At 43.2% G+C, this 15,584-nt stretch overlaps 1 protein-coding gene across 8 annotated transcripts in view; it reads left to right on the top strand.

Annotated features, from left to right (window-relative positions):
• Nucleotides 1–15,584, top strand: part of LOC134333277 (utrophin-like) — a 200,784-nt gene that overhangs the window by 137,914 nt on the left and 47,286 nt on the right. For all 8 annotated transcript variants that reach the window (XM_063015178.1, XM_063015182.1, XM_063015177.1 and 5 more), the window contains 5 exons: nt 2,208–2,337; nt 7,414–7,682; nt 8,549–8,695; nt 9,210–9,288; nt 12,221–12,281. In XM_063015178.1, coding sequence (XP_062871248.1) covers nt 2,208–2,337; nt 7,414–7,682; nt 8,549–8,695; nt 9,210–9,288; nt 12,221–12,281 — 686 coding nt within the window. The remainder of the gene's footprint in view (nt 1–2,207; nt 2,338–7,413; nt 7,683–8,548; nt 8,696–9,209; nt 9,289–12,220; nt 12,282–15,584) is intronic.

Consider the following 15,584-nt stretch of genomic DNA (forward strand, 5'->3'; position numbering starts at 1 on the left):
GCACAGAGCCCTGACCCCAGCTGACCAGCTTTGGAATGAACTAGAACATCAACTGAGGATTTCTTGACCAACATCAATGCCCAGCCATACAAATGCTGTAATTTTTGGAGTGAATGGGCACAAATTCCCACAGACATACATCAAAGTCTTGTAAAAAGCCTCCTCAGAAGAGTGGCTGTTGTTCTAGCTAAAAAGATCACACAGAGGTCACTATGATGTCCAAGAAGCTCATTGTCAGGTGTCCAAATACTTTTGGCCATATAGTGTACCATAAATAAATAGTGAGGTTGCAGCATCTTTGTCACTGTTTTTAAATCTCAGTCAATCGTGTATGTGTGGGCGCCCGTGGGTTGATAGCACAGCTAACATTTACACTCGAGATGTCAGTCATGGTGGGTCCACACATATTAACCATCTCACCACCCAGGCACCTGATTTACCACCTCGTTTGTAAAGTTCAGGTGTTCTGAGTCGTATCCGAATCCCTTCTGAACGTCCCATGTGCACTTGGTCTGCGTCTCTCGTTCAGGTTCAGCTTTATGAGAAGCTCCTTCATAAACAACCGCCGCTCTGACTTTCTCTCCCCGTCCCTCCGTCACCTTTTTATTTCTCATTTCCTCTCCCGGAGGTAAACAAAAGCCGGCGAGAGGACGTTAGCTGCTTGTTTTGCTCCCGTATTAAATCTGGGAGGACAGGGCGAGGGTAGAGAGAGGGTAGTTTGGCCTTTCCTGAGGTGAGAATGCTTGGTCCTTTATGCTTTATTATTCTTCAGGATTATTCACACAGGTGATGATGCTCCTCAGTGCTCATAAGAAATGTATGAGGGAAGAGAAAACACATCTCGGGTGTATCTCAGTTCTTTTTTTTAAATGTTTGTGCATGGATGCACGGTTCCTCACGATCAGAACGACTGATCAGAAGATTTTATTTAGTGACCCTGTGATAGAAACGTCACTACAAGCGACTTATGCCTAAAATAATGAACTGCTTTATGAAATGTTGGTTTCTTCATGCAGTCTGACTGTTGAATCTGAAATGATTCAGTCTGACAAATATGAAACTGAAGCAATCAAAAGAGGGCAAATACTTTTTCACACCATATTTAAACCATGCTAAACAAAGCACTCGGGCACCAGTAGTAGCGTGTACCCTGGTGACATTAATACAGACCCTAATTCACTGGAGCTGATTAACCCAGTAAGGAAATTTATACAGTGGTACCTTGTAACTCAACTCAAACTCAACACCCTTTGTCGAGAAGGGTGTTGACTGAGCAGTGCCAGCAGTGCTGCTGTGTCTGATCCACTCATACCAGCACAACACACACTAACACACCACCACCATGTCAGTGTCACTGCTCTGTGGTGGTCCTGTGGGGGTCCTGACCATTGAAGAACAGCATGAAAGGGGGCTAACAAAGTATGCAGAGAAACAGATGATAAAATGGACAGTGAGTGTAGAAACAAGGAGGTGGTTTTAATGTTATGGCTGATCGGTGTATCATATTTGTGCTATTATTTGTGCATAAAATATATGCAGTTCCACGGGACCATGGAACGCATTAACAGGTTTCCCAAACATCCTTATGGGAAAAAATACCTTGAAACTCCACGCCAGTCCCAGAACCAATTGACTGAGTTTTAAGGTACCACTGTACTGTCTTCATTTCTGCTCATGTTTAGCAGCTGTATTATTAGAAAGATATTTTTATCTTATTCTCAGCGCTGAACCGTGTGACTCTGTTATTTTGCCATTTGAAGGATTCTTAGGTTGCCTGGCGGCTGCGTGGTCTGAATCACTGGAAGCTTTATTTAGCCTCATTAGATCTGGTCAGACGCTTCAGTTTATGTCTGTGTTAGCTGGGATTTTGCGCACTCGATGTTTAAACCGATGTACAATCATCAAGAACAGAACCTATTATCCTTTCTCCAATCATTTTGAGGTTGCTCATGCGTCCAAAACTAATTATATCTATTCTTGTTGTGTCATTTTCTACTAAATTAAACACTGAGGAACCCAGTGCTTTTTCTAATTAAAACCAGTTTAAAACGTTTGAAAATTATTCATTTTTTGTATTATACAGCCTCCTAATCAAAGTAAATGATTAAACATAAACACTTTTTTCTTCTTCTTTTTTCGTCTCAGTTTTGTCCTGTCCTCCTTGATGTTATAATCTTTAATCATTGCTTCATTTGTCTTGGTTCCAGGCTCTGAGGGCAGAGATAAAGGAGAGGGAGCCCATCGTTGTTAGCACGTTGGACCAGGCGCGCATGTTCCTGGCTGATCAGCCAATCGAAGGGCCCGAAGAGCCACGCAAGAACCTGCAACCAAAAACAGGTGAGATCTTTACACACTGCTTTCATCGGTCGTCTTCACCCAAATCTGAACCTAAACTTCTGCTTTGCTCAGTAGATTAGGTCTTAAACACTAGACTTAGGTTGAGTCCCAGCTGCCCCACCAGCCGGGTAGCAGTGTTTGCATGTTCTCCCCATGTCTGCGTGGGTTTCCTCCGGGAGCTCCGGTTTCCTCCCACAGTCAAAAAAATATGGTCAGGTTAATTAGAGACACTGAATTGCCCTATAGGTGAATGTGTGTGTGTACGTGTGTGTGTGTGTCTGCCCTGCGATGGACTGGCGCCCCATCCAGGGCGTTACTGTGTACCTTGCGCCCATTGAAAAGCTGGGATAGGCTCCAGCACTCCCCCCACGACCCTGATTGGATAAGAGGTTAAGAAAGTAAGTGAGTGCGTGCCCTACCAGCCTGAACGGGCTTTCTACAGGCGCAATTGTGAGGGTCAGTTGGAGGCACTTGAGAAACGTCAGCAGTCAACAGCTGCTGATATAAACAGGACTAGTTTGACCACAACCAAAAAAGTACCAAAGGTTGCCAAGGCTAGAAAGAAAACCAAAATTGTCACCGTATCCTGATAGCTGAAGATCTCAGCACTGGTGGGCTAGTGTGCTCTACCTCTGTGCCACTCAAGCACCCCAGTAAATTCCTTTTTTTTCCATATTAATACTCTGTTTTGTTAAGTGACAGAATAAATAAATAAATAAAATAAATAAACAAACAGGGTCTAGTCATGTCTCAGGAACCTTCCTGTGGTTTATAGTGGAATCACTGTTAATCTAAAAGTGTGGAAATGTTTCCTAATTTGCTGAATTTTACTGTGACTTAATTAGATATGTGCACTACTGCACATGTAACACGTTCAGCTGGGTTTCTGACTCTGTAACGTCTTCGAGGTGGCGTGTTTGGGATGCATAATAAGCTCAGCATTAGCTTCTGATTTCTGCTCCTCACCGATGCCGTTTTTAGTGATTATAGAGGCCGACTGGCTGAATGTGACTGACTGGCTGAATGTGACTGACTGATGGTGACACTTTAAAAGACTGATGCTCCATGTGAAGCTCCAATAGATTCAGATATAAATAATTTAGCTCGGTTCCAGAGAGCCGATAGGTGCTGGCTGTCCACCCTTTAATCTGTCTCAGTGAGAGAGCGACACACACACACACACAGAGGATGGATCAGCAGTGGAACTGGGTTTGAAGGACCCTCAGCAGTTACGTGAATGATGGGTCAGTGATTTCGCCCTGGTTACTCTGGTAATCTATGTTAAACCAGAATACACACTGTCAGACATCACACTACAACCTGTGTGTGCACCTGTCTGTGTATGTGTGTCTATATGAACGCAGCTGAGTGTGCATGTTTATGTGCATGCTTGCATGTTTGTGTTAGTGGGTCCGAATGTGTGTGCATGTTTGTGTGCATTTGTGTGTGGATGCTTGTGCATGTTTGTGTATGCATGCTTGCAGGTTCATGTTTGTGTATGTTTGTGTGCATTTGTGTGTGGATGTGTGTGCATGCTTGTGTTTGTGTGCATTTGTGTATGCATGCATGTGTATGTTTGTGTGCATTTGTGTGTGGATGTGTGTGCATGCTTGTGTTTGTGTGCATTTGTGTATGCATGCATGTGTATGTTTGTGTGCATTTGTGTGTGGATGCTTGTGCATGTTTGTGTATGCATGCTTGCAGGTTCATGTTTGTGTATGTTTGTGTGCATTTGTGTGTGGATGTGTGTGCATGCTTGTGTTTGTGTGCATTTGTGTATGCATGCATGTGTATGTTTGTGTGCATTTGTGTGTGGATGTGTGTGCATGCTTGTGTTTGTGTGCATTTGTGTATGCATGCATGTGTATGTTTGTGTGCATTTGTGTGTGGATGTGTGTGCATGCTTGCATGTTCATGCTTGTGTGCATTTGTGTGTGCATGCTTGCATGTTCATGGTTGTGTGCATGATTGCATGTTCATGGTTGTGTGCATGATTGTGTGCATTTGTGTGTGGATGCTTGTGCATGTTTGTGTGTGCATGCTTGCATATTCATGTTTGTGTGTGTGTGTGTGTGTGTATGTTTGTGTGTGTGTGTGTGTATGTTTGTGTGTGCATGCCTGCATGCTTGTGTTTGTGTGTGGATGCTTGTGCATGTTTGTGTGTGCATGCTTGCATATTCATGTGTGTATGTTGGTGTGTGCATGCCTGCATGCTTGTGTTTGTGTGTGGATGCTTGTGCATGTTTGTGTGTGCATGCTTGCATATTCATGTTTGTGGGTCTGAATGTGTGTGCATACTTGTATGTTCATGGTTGTGTGCATGCTTGTGTGCGGATGTGTGTGCATGCTTGCGGGTCTAAATGTGTGTGCATGCTTGTATGTTCATGGTTGTGTGCATGCTTGTGTGCGGATGTGTGTGCATGCTTGCGGGTCTGAATGTGTGTGCATGCTTGTATGTGTGTGTGTGTGCACATGCTTGTGTTTGTGAGTGTGTGTGTGTGTGTGCTGGCATGTTCATGTTTGTGGGTGTAAGTGTGTGTGTGCATGCTTGCATGTTTGTATTCATGTGCGCACAGCCCTTTTATGTCACTTAGATGCAAGTAACATGACCAAAGCAACCACATAGCAACACCCTAACAACCACCTGAAACTCCTAGCAACTGCCTAGCAACCAAATGCAATACTGTAACAACCACCCTAGTTGCTATAGTAACACATTGGCTACCACCTGAAATACTTGAACCACTTAGCAGCCACCTGGAACATCTTAGCAACTACATTTTAAAACCTTTGTAACCATCTAGCAGTACCAAGCGATTTTAGTTTATACTAGTTATATCACAAGTGTAATAATCACAATTAGTGAGTTAAAGAGTTCTGTTGGAACAATCCCAGTATAATAGTGCTGCTACTTTATGTCTGATTTAAAGCAAAAGTTCTTTTGCAATTTCAGGCTTTAGAGGTTAATTCAATGTGTGCTAAAATTACACAACATCACACTTTGTGTTGCTTGGGTAATCACACATTTTGTGTTTGGTGGTGTAGAATAGGTACAGTCGTCCAGAAAGCACTGCAGGAATCACATCTGTTCCATTTGGAGCTTCAAAGCAGGAGCGGATGCATAATTTACACTTTATTCTGATCATTTAGGACTCCTGATGTTCACCCGCAACTTATGTTTCTTTATTATTCATGAATTGTAAAATTCAGCTGATATTTAGAACAGCAGGAACAAATGTATCTATTCAAGAGTTCTTCTTTATTAGAAGTTTAAATCATTACTTGGTCCGTTTACATTTATAACCTTTATCAGGCGCTTTTATCCAAACACGATTTACAACTGTGGCCAAAACGATGCAAGCAAATAAGGGATCAGGGCCTTGCTATGGGGCCCAACATTGACAACTTAGTGGTGGGGCTTGAACCAGCGAGCTTCAGATTACAAGTCCAGTCAAGAACCACTAAGCTACTACTACCCAGGTGGTTGCTAGGGTGTTAATGAAATGTAATTAATTTATTTTGAAACAAACATTGCAAATTTGTCTCAGAATGAATTAACAGCTGTCCAGCAGTGCTTTATATTTTTCATTTTTACATTTGTGTGACTCCACTGATGGAACAAAAGCCAGAGAAAACAGGACCAGTGACTTAACTTTGTGTTAAATAGGGAAAAACCTTCATTTTGCAGACTGAAACCCCCACAGACTCTTGGAATTAGGTTTATGAGTGGAATTACTGTAATGTAAAGGACAAATTAGGTTTTTGAGGAGATTTGACAAATGATGCATAATTGCTTCACCCCTGTGCATGTTAGAAGGTAGTGTTCTCCACGAAGAAGCTGTAAGCACAGTAATAATGTACTTCACCTGCAACAGTGTGCTTTTTATTCACGACTTTATCAAATTAGGTGTGCACTAGTCGGGTGGTGTATTAAGATTGACTATATCTGCGGAGGAGGCCCAAACACTGCGATGGATTGGCGCCCTGTCCAGGGTATTCCTGGATCCTCACCATTTTCAAAGCCACTGCTTTAGCCTGTTTTAATAGTTGCATAGGTGTTGTAGGTCCGGACTGACAGACCTCCGTCCACATCCATTCATCCGTTCATGGTTGCTGTGTGTCTGACTCACTAGGCAGTTGAAGTCAAACACACACACACACACACACACACACACCTTAACCTTACCAGCTAGAAATGATCAGTCTAACTTCCTGTATGTACATTTTGAACCAGAAATCCTGCACTTCACTGTATGTAAACTTCTGATCTCAGGCTCAGTTCGGAGCAGTAAATGATGGTCGCTCACTGAACTGTGACTCTTCCCTCCAGCAAGGTCACGTTAGTGACGGTACTATTAATCCCACCAGTTCTAATCCTCCAGTATAAATCCTCGACCCAGACCCCGGGACACAGCTCACTGCCGTTTCTCAGATCTTCAGGTAGCCTGAGATGCTCGTATCTTTACTGCAGAACCTTGTCGGGGACGGCAGCTGCGCCCCGGGTCTGTTTCATATCCGCCCTCGTACATCCTGCATCTGTTCAAAATGTTCACATGTTTTATCTTCAAACCAGATGACATGATGATTGCATCAGAATGATTTTACAGCAGTTATACACTATATGGACAAAAGATGTGTGTGGTTATATGGGGGAACTCTAGTACATGCACTATATGGCCTAATGTATTTGGACACCTGACCATGAGCTTGTCGGACTCATTTCAAAAACAAGTGGTATTAAAACAGAGTGACGTCTATAAGATGTTTTCAGCTAGAACAACAGCCACTCTTCTGAGAAGGCTTTATACAAGATACCAGTATGTCTGTGGGAATTTGTGCCCATTCAGTCAAAGATGACAGAGCACTGGTGTTGGTCAGGAAAGTCTTAGTTGACGTTCCAGTTCATTCCAAAGCTGTTGAGCGAGGCTGAGATCAGGGTCTCTGGGGCACAGTCATGCTGGAACAGGAAATGGCCTTCCCCAAACAGTTGCTGAAAGTGTTGGAAGCATATAATTTTTCTGTTAAATGGAGGTCCATTAAACTGAGGTTCCACTGTACTTCTTCTCATTCTCTCAGAGCTATCTCCAGAGGAGAAAGCCCAGCGGGTGGCAAAGGCGATCCGGAAGCAGGCGGCCGAGGTGCGCGAGCGATGGGAGAGGCTCCTCGGGCACGTTGGCGGTTGGCACGATCAGGTGGAACGTTCTCTGGAAAAACTCCAAGACCTGCAGAGCGCCATGGATCAGCTGGACGTGCGTCTGAGTGGACCTGAGGAGATGAAGAGCCGCTGGCAGCCTGTCGGAGATCTGCTGATCGACTCGCTGCAGGACCACATCGACCAGACCACCGTGAGTGACGTTCCGACCCAACTACACTGTACCTACTGTGTGGTTGTGTGTGTGTGGGGGGGGGGGGGATATACAATGAATAGGCAAAAGTATAAGAATATCGGACCATACATTGGCCAGACATTTCCTTTCAAAATAGAGATGCCACCCACCCCCTTTCAACTGTAACAGTCTCCACTCCCCTGGAAAGGCTTTGCACAAGATTTTAGAGCATCCCTGTGGGAACTTGTGCCCATTCCTTATTCTCTCTTGCCAAATATTGATGGGAAATCAAGGTTCCAGTTCATCCCAAGCTAATTAGTGTTTAGTGTTCAGGTTGAGATCAGAGGTTTCGGTGCAGGTCAGTGGGGTTCCTCTACACCACTTTGCCTTAATAGACCTTGCTTTGAGGTTCAGTCATGCTTGTCTAGGAAAGGGCCTTCCCCAAACTGTTTCCACATGTTCTTTATTGATTTCATTCACCATGCTGTGCACAGCTCATATCCCGAACCTAATAATCATGCAGGGTGTCTGCATACTTTCGCTCAAGTGCCGTATGCGCTCATCTTAATGCTGCTCCTCTGTCTCTGGATCTCATCTAATGAACATGCTCAAGCTCTCAACTTTGAATACCACTCACTTCAGAGATGCTTCAGACCACCAGGGGTCAAAGGTTATCCAATTAGGATAGACGAACGATTTTACACTCATGGCGGTTCATCATTAAGTGTCTGACCTTCATCACCTGAGTTACTGATTATTTATGCTTCATTATTATACGACTCAGTTGTGATTTGATGTATATGTGTGTTTGTACGTGTGTGTGTGTGTGTGTGTGTTTGTACGTGTGTGTGTGTGTGTGTGTGTGTGTGTGTGTGTGTGTGTAGGCGTTTAAGGAGGAGGTTGCCCCCCTGAAGCAGGAGGTGTTGATGGTGAATGCATTAGCGAGTGAACTGGCTCCTCTGGAGGTGCAGCTCTCCTCCAGCACCAGTCGACAGCTCGACAACCTAGACACGCGCTGGAACTTACTGCAGGTACACACACACACACACACACACACACACACACACTTATTTATATATCTCATCTACACCAGCAGTGCTTATGGAACTGGAATTTTGGCCGTCCGTTCCCAAGCACCGTGATGACGAGCACTGAAGAAGAGCTGGAGATTATGGTGGAGGGTCGACTTATGGAACCAGTGGACTCCTGTTCATATTTGGGAAGTAGAGAATGAAATACGGCAGAAGAATGGCAGTGGGCGTGGCAGTGATGGTCAAATTAAAAAGAACATGGAAAACAAGTCCATTAGCACCATCACCAAGCTACGATTGATGAAACCCTTGGTCTGGCCACCAGCCACATATGGATTTGACGAAAGCTGGACCAGAAGCAGCTGATTGCTCTTATTATTGTCATCTTTTTTCATGTTCAGGGAAGCAGAATTGCAACAGTAAAGCTACCAAAGCTGAAACTAATCCCTCAACTTGAACCACGACTGACTGACAAATGTTACTTAATTGATTTTGTTTCTCGTTCTGTCTGTAGGCAGCTATTGAGGAGAGACTGAAGCTCTTACAGGAAGCACATCGAGACTTCGGACCCTCGTCACAGCACTTCCTCTCCAGTACGTCTCTCTGTAGTTCAGTTAGTTCAATTATCAGCTCCACTTACCATATAGAAGCACTTTGTAGTTCTACAATTACTGACTGTAGGTCCATCTTTTTCTCTACATACTATTTTAACCTGCTTTCACCCTGTTCTTCAATGGTCAGGACCACCACAGAGCAGGTATTATTTAGGTGGTGGATCATTCTCAGCACTGCAGTTACACTGACATGGTGGTGGTGTGTTAGTGTGTGTTGTGCTGGTATGAGTGGATCAGACGTGTCCACTCACTGTCCACTCTATTAGACACTCCTACCACCTAGTTGGTCCACCTTGTAGATGTAAAGTCAGAGACGATCGCTCATCTATTGCTGCTGTTTGAGTCGGTCATCTTCTAGACCTTCATCAGTGGTCACAGGACGCTGCCCACGGGGCGCTGTTGGCTGGATGTTTTTGGTTGGTGGACTATTCTCAGTCCAGCAGTGACAGTGAGGTGTTTAAAAACTCCATCAGCGCTGCTGTATCTGATCCACTCATACCAGCACAACACACACTAACACACCACCACCATGTCAGTGTCACTGCAGTGCTGAGAATGATCCACCACCTAAATAATACCTGCTCTGTGGGGGTCCTGTGGGGGTCCTGACCATTGAAGAACAAGGTGAAAGAGGGCTAACAAAGCATGCAGAGAAACCGATTGACTACAGTCGGTAATTGTAGAACTACAAAGTGCTTCTATATGGTAAGTGGAGCTGATAAAATGGACATTGTGTGAAAACTCAGCATCCTGGTGATTATTTTTGATAGTTTTTGAATTATAACATTCAGTCCAGAAGAATAAGTTTGTGTTCGGATCGTTCAGTCACAGAAAACCCATGAACTGCGTTACATACACTGACTAATTACTGACTTTAGAGCCACTCAGCACTCCATCCACACTAATCACCCTGCAGCACTGTTAGAATTGTACATTTATGACGTTAGTAGTAATAGATCAGCCTGATTCCAGCAGAAAGCTGAACTTGTATGTATCGGCCGGATTCTAGTTTACACACAGAGGTATTTCATTGATTTAAAAAAACGTGTTTAACACAGCGCACGGACAATTTTTACAAAAAGAAGTACGACCGTACCTCCACGTCTCTGTATTAATGCTGTACAATAACTGAGCAGGTGTGTAACTCACTCACTTCCCCTCGACTTCTGATCTTATCGACTCTGACGCTGCTGTGATTGCTCTGTCTCTCTACAGTCTGATTTAATACATCACACCGGCTTCAATCTCATACTAATCAACTGATACACTCAGATACAGACAAGGGAACACTGGGAGCTCGGTCGCTAAGCGTCTGTACTGGTGACCTAAACATTGTGAATTCAAATTCCAGGAGGGATTTAAAAAAAATAACGTTTCCAGATCATTTGAGATAGTTTGACATTTATGGACGTCTCCAAGTTTACAGGCTGGAAAGTTTACTGACCGGAAAATGTACATGTTAAAAGGTTTACAGGCTGCATAGTTTAGAATTTTTTTATGTTTACAGGCTTGAAAGTTATGTAAAAGTTTACAAGTGTAAACGTTTACAGGGAGGAAAGTTGACAAGTGTAAAAGCCAAAAAGCATTAAGGCTTACAAACTAAAAAGTTTACTGGCTAGGAAGTTTACAAGCTTAAAGGTTTACAAATGTTAAAGTTTACAGGCTGGAATGTGTACACATGTAAAGTTTTACATGCATTAAAGTTTACAAGCAAAAAATTTACCAGGCTGGAAAGTTTACAAGCTTAAAGGTTTACAAATGTTAAAGTTTACAGGCTGGAATGTGTACACATGTAAAGTTTGACATGCATTAAAGTTTACAAGCAAAAAATTTACCAGGCTTAAAGGTTTACAAATTTAATTGTTTACAGGCTAAAAAGTGTAAACATTTGAGCTGGAAGCTATAAAGTTTCCAATATTACAGGCTGGAAAATTTACACGTGTAAAAGTTTACAAATTTTAATGTTTACAGGCTGCAATGTTTAGAAGTGTAAAGGTTTACACGCATTCAAGTTTACAAGCTTAAAGGTTGCCAGGCTGAAAAGTTTACAAGAGTAAAAGTTTGAAAGTTGACTGGCTAGACAGTTTAAAGGCTTAAAAGTGTACAAACTTTAATGTTTACAGGCTGGAAAGTTTACAAGTTTAAAAGTTTACAGTTTTGGTGGTTTAAGGGTTATGGATTATACTGTATGAGTATTTAACACTTTATTAAGTATTTAGACGCCCCTTCTAATTATTAGGTTTAGTAGTTTTAGCCACTCCTATTACTAGTTGGTGTATAAAATCAGTGTGGCAACAGTTTAGGAAAGAGCTTGGTACAAGCGTGGTGCAAGCATCAGAGAAACTGGAAATGACTAAAATACAAAAAATGATCAAAGACAAATGTAATTCATGTTCTGGAAAGTTGAGACTATTAATGAGTTGAAAACTTTATGGATTTAAAAAGAAAACCAAGGATTTATGATCGTTGCACACACACACTCACTCACACATACACACACACACACACACACACACACTCATACACTCACACTGCCAGCGGCTAGAAAATGACACATAATTCCACCTTGTTATTACGGACAGTAAGTGTGTCTTTGCTAATTTTAAACATCAGTGTCCCTGATTCTCACATGCTGCTTTTGGTGTCAGACTGTAAACCAGGTCAGCCAGGACTTTAAATGACGGGATAATAACAAGATCGTTCCCCGAGCCGCCGCTCGCCCGGCCTGCTAGTCAAAAACACTTCATAAAACGTCCTAATGAACAAATGAATGGACTGAGATTAGTTCTTTACTCATAGTGAGTCTTTCTGAAAACAGAAACTAATAAAAAGCATTGTAACAGTCTCATAAAGTGTGTGTGTGTGTGTGTGTGTGTGTGTGTGTGTGTGTGTGTGTTTTTTTCTCTCACAGCTTCAGTTCAGCTACCCTGGCAGAGAGCAGTGTCCCAGAATAAAGTGCCCTATTACATAAAGTAAGTACGAGTGGTGCACACACACACACACACACACACACACACACGTACCAGCTGTGCACTGGTTCCTGGCACTACTGCCCTCTCTTACCCCTGTAAAATACCAAACATGACGTCTTCTGACTGGATCCTCACTAACAGTGTTTACATCAGAGCTTTAGTATCACTCTTAACATCCTAAATCAGCTGGAACTGTGGTCTGATTGGTTACAGGGCAGTTGACTGGAACTGGTCTGATTGGTTACACTGGAGTTTGTACTGGAACTGTGGTCTGATTGGATACAGTGGAGTCTGGACTGGAACTGTGGTCTGATTGGTTACAGGGCAGTTTGGACTGGAACTGGTCTGATTGGTTACACTGGAGTTTGGACTGGAACTGTGGACTGATTGGTTCATGTGGAGTTTGGACTGGAACTGTGATCTGATTGGCTACAGATGACCTTGGATGGGAACTGTGGTCTGATCAGATACAGTGGAGTTTGGACTGGAACTGGTCTGATTGGTTACACTGGAGTTTGGACTGGAACTGTGGACTGATTGGTTCATGTGGAGTTTGGACTGGAACTGTGATCTGATTGGCTACAGATGACCTTGGATGGGAACTGTGGTCTGATCAGATACAGTGGAGTTTGGACTGGAACTGTGGGGTGATTTGTGACTGACTGGTGGATGACTGTGGTACAGGACCACCATTTATTATCTCTTTAGTGGCATTTAATGTTTTTAGGGTTTTTTGTTCCAGTAGTCAGGGGCTGTATGTTATATTCCACAGACTCAGTTATTACCCAGATCATTTTAACGATGGTTTGCGTTCACTATTAACTCCTCTGTGATGATTTATCACTATTGAACTCATGCTGCGTGTGCGAATGGAGATGAGACGTTCCCAGGCGAGATCCTTAAAGGAACAGCAGGACGGGGCAGAACCGCCTGACATGTTTCTCTTTGAACGCCTGCGTTGTGCAGAAGTCTCTTAAAAGTAGATGAAAATAAGCAAGAAACAAGCTTATGGCTCGATAAGACGATGCCAGCTGTATGTGTGTGTGTGTGTAGGCCGTCCACTCTCTGCAGATCTGGTTGGCAGCATCCATATGGTCATTCACTCATCCGCCCATGAATGCACGCAGCACACTGAATCTGTTTCAGCATTTCAGAAGAAAAAATGCTGCATAGAGACCACACAGGACTGAAAAAGAATCAAATGTGCTTTGTGAATAAACACAGCAAATCTGGGGAGCTATCGGCCGGTCAGGCGTCTACACAGACTCTGAGCCTCTGTCCTGCAAGATGTAAAATGAATTATCTGATGCCTCGGAAAAGAAACATTGGAACATTATATGTGCCAAAAGTATTTGGACACCTGACCGGGGGCTTGTTGGACGTCTAATTTCAAAAACAAATTATATTAAAATGGAGTGACGTCTGTGTGATCTGTTCAGCTAGAACAACAGCCGCTCTTTTGTGAAGGCTTGTCACAAGACTTTGAAATATGTCTGTGGGAATTTGTGTCCATGTGTCCTGGCTTTGTGTGTCATTTGTATGGCTGGTCAAAAAAGCTCAGTTGATGTTCCAGTTCATTCCTAAGCTGTTGATTGAGGCTGAGGTCAGGGTCTCTGTGTTTCTTTAAACTGGGCTTTTCTACATGTCTTTGTGCACAGGGGCACAGTCATGCTGGAACAGGAAAGGACCCTCCCTAAACTGTTGCTGCAAAGTTAGAAGCATATAATTTCCTTTATACGGAATAATTGATTTATTACACCTCTTAGCAACTGTTGTGACAAACACACTAAATGCAATACTTAGACAGGGTGTCCCAATACTTTTGTACATATGATGTACCAAGTATTGGATGCTGGATAAGTTGGGGCATACTTCTGGTCAGGGTCACGGTGACAACACTTGAATATCACTCAGGGCAACACGCACTCATTCACTTGCATATTTTGGAACCCCATTTCAGATACGGCAAGCTAGCAGTTTAACCTCCAGCGTTAAACCTCTGACTCCACCGGTCACTGAAAATCTGCTCCTGTAGGCAATCTTCAAACTGCCAGCGATGCCCGTTCCATGTTCTGACCTTCCCGTCGTCCCTCAGGACTCTCAATCTCCCGAGTGTGAGGATTAGGGCGAAGCCTCCGTTCCTAATTAAACCCCCCTGACCTCACAGCATTGTGAAACAGGGGTGAGCGGGACCTCCGTGAGGTCAGGTGCTAACCTCAGCAGGACGTTTTTGGCAGCAGGCTGGTGAGTGACGGGTTTGTTTATTTGCTGGAAGATCAGAGCAGAGGTTCAGCCGGACCACGCGGATGGAGTTGAAACTCTTTGACCCGGCGACGCTTCAGAAAGCTGGAGAGTTGATGAACGCGAGGTGTCGTTGCTGGGATTCCGACACATACGTCTTTTTCCAGCCTGCGGATCAACACTGATTTATCCGAACAGAGAAATTAGGGACGTTAAAGGCTGAAAGCTCTGAGGTTTCATTAGAAGACGCATTACAAGCCTCATCAATCTGTTCTGTTTTTGCTAGAGGTCGTAGATGTGATGTTTGTGTCTGAAGGCGGTCGGATTTACTGAAAAATAAATGTAAAAAATACAAATCGTCTGTTAAATAAACCTAAAGAACCTTGAAACGTTAGAAAAGCACATCGTCACTTTAGAAATGGGACAAAGTTTGAACTAATTTATGTTGTTTTTGTATTAAAAACACTGAAGCTAAATTAATAATAACAATAATAATATTAATATATTTTTTATACAATAAATGACCAAAAGTGGTAGCCTATTAGGTAGAGCTGTTGGTTACCAACTAGAAGGTTGTTGTTTCGAATCCTGGCTCTGCCATGCAGCCACTGTTAGACACTTAAGCAAAGGGGGACTCGTCTTGGTTCCAGGGGCGCCATGACCCCAGCTTTTTTGTACTGTACACGTGCGTGCATATATGACAAACAAAGGCGTTTCATCTTCGCTAGATTATCTAAAAGTAATTTTTTTTAAACATTTTTTATGCCTAAAAAGCATTTCTAAGATCCTCTAATACAGGTACCATCTGATTGGTGCCCATGGATTATTAGGGTTCAGATCAGAGATGGAGAATCACATGGTCTGAGGGTTGTTTGTGATCTCTTGACCATGCTATCGCCACAGCTACTAGGACAGGAACCACAAGTTGTTTGGAGCAAGCTACCTTAAAAGTGTCCACATTATCCTGGTCAGGATGCTTATCCAGGTAACACTGCGTGCAATAAGGTGCAGATAAACTGCTGGACTATTTATTCGCCTACAATCAGGGCACTTTTTGTCCAG

This window comes from Trichomycterus rosablanca, chromosome 19 (assembly GCF_030014385.1).
Source record: "Trichomycterus rosablanca isolate fTriRos1 chromosome 19, fTriRos1.hap1, whole genome shotgun sequence".
In the NCBI taxonomy this organism is placed as follows: Eukaryota; Metazoa; Chordata; class Actinopteri; order Siluriformes; family Trichomycteridae; genus Trichomycterus; species Trichomycterus rosablanca.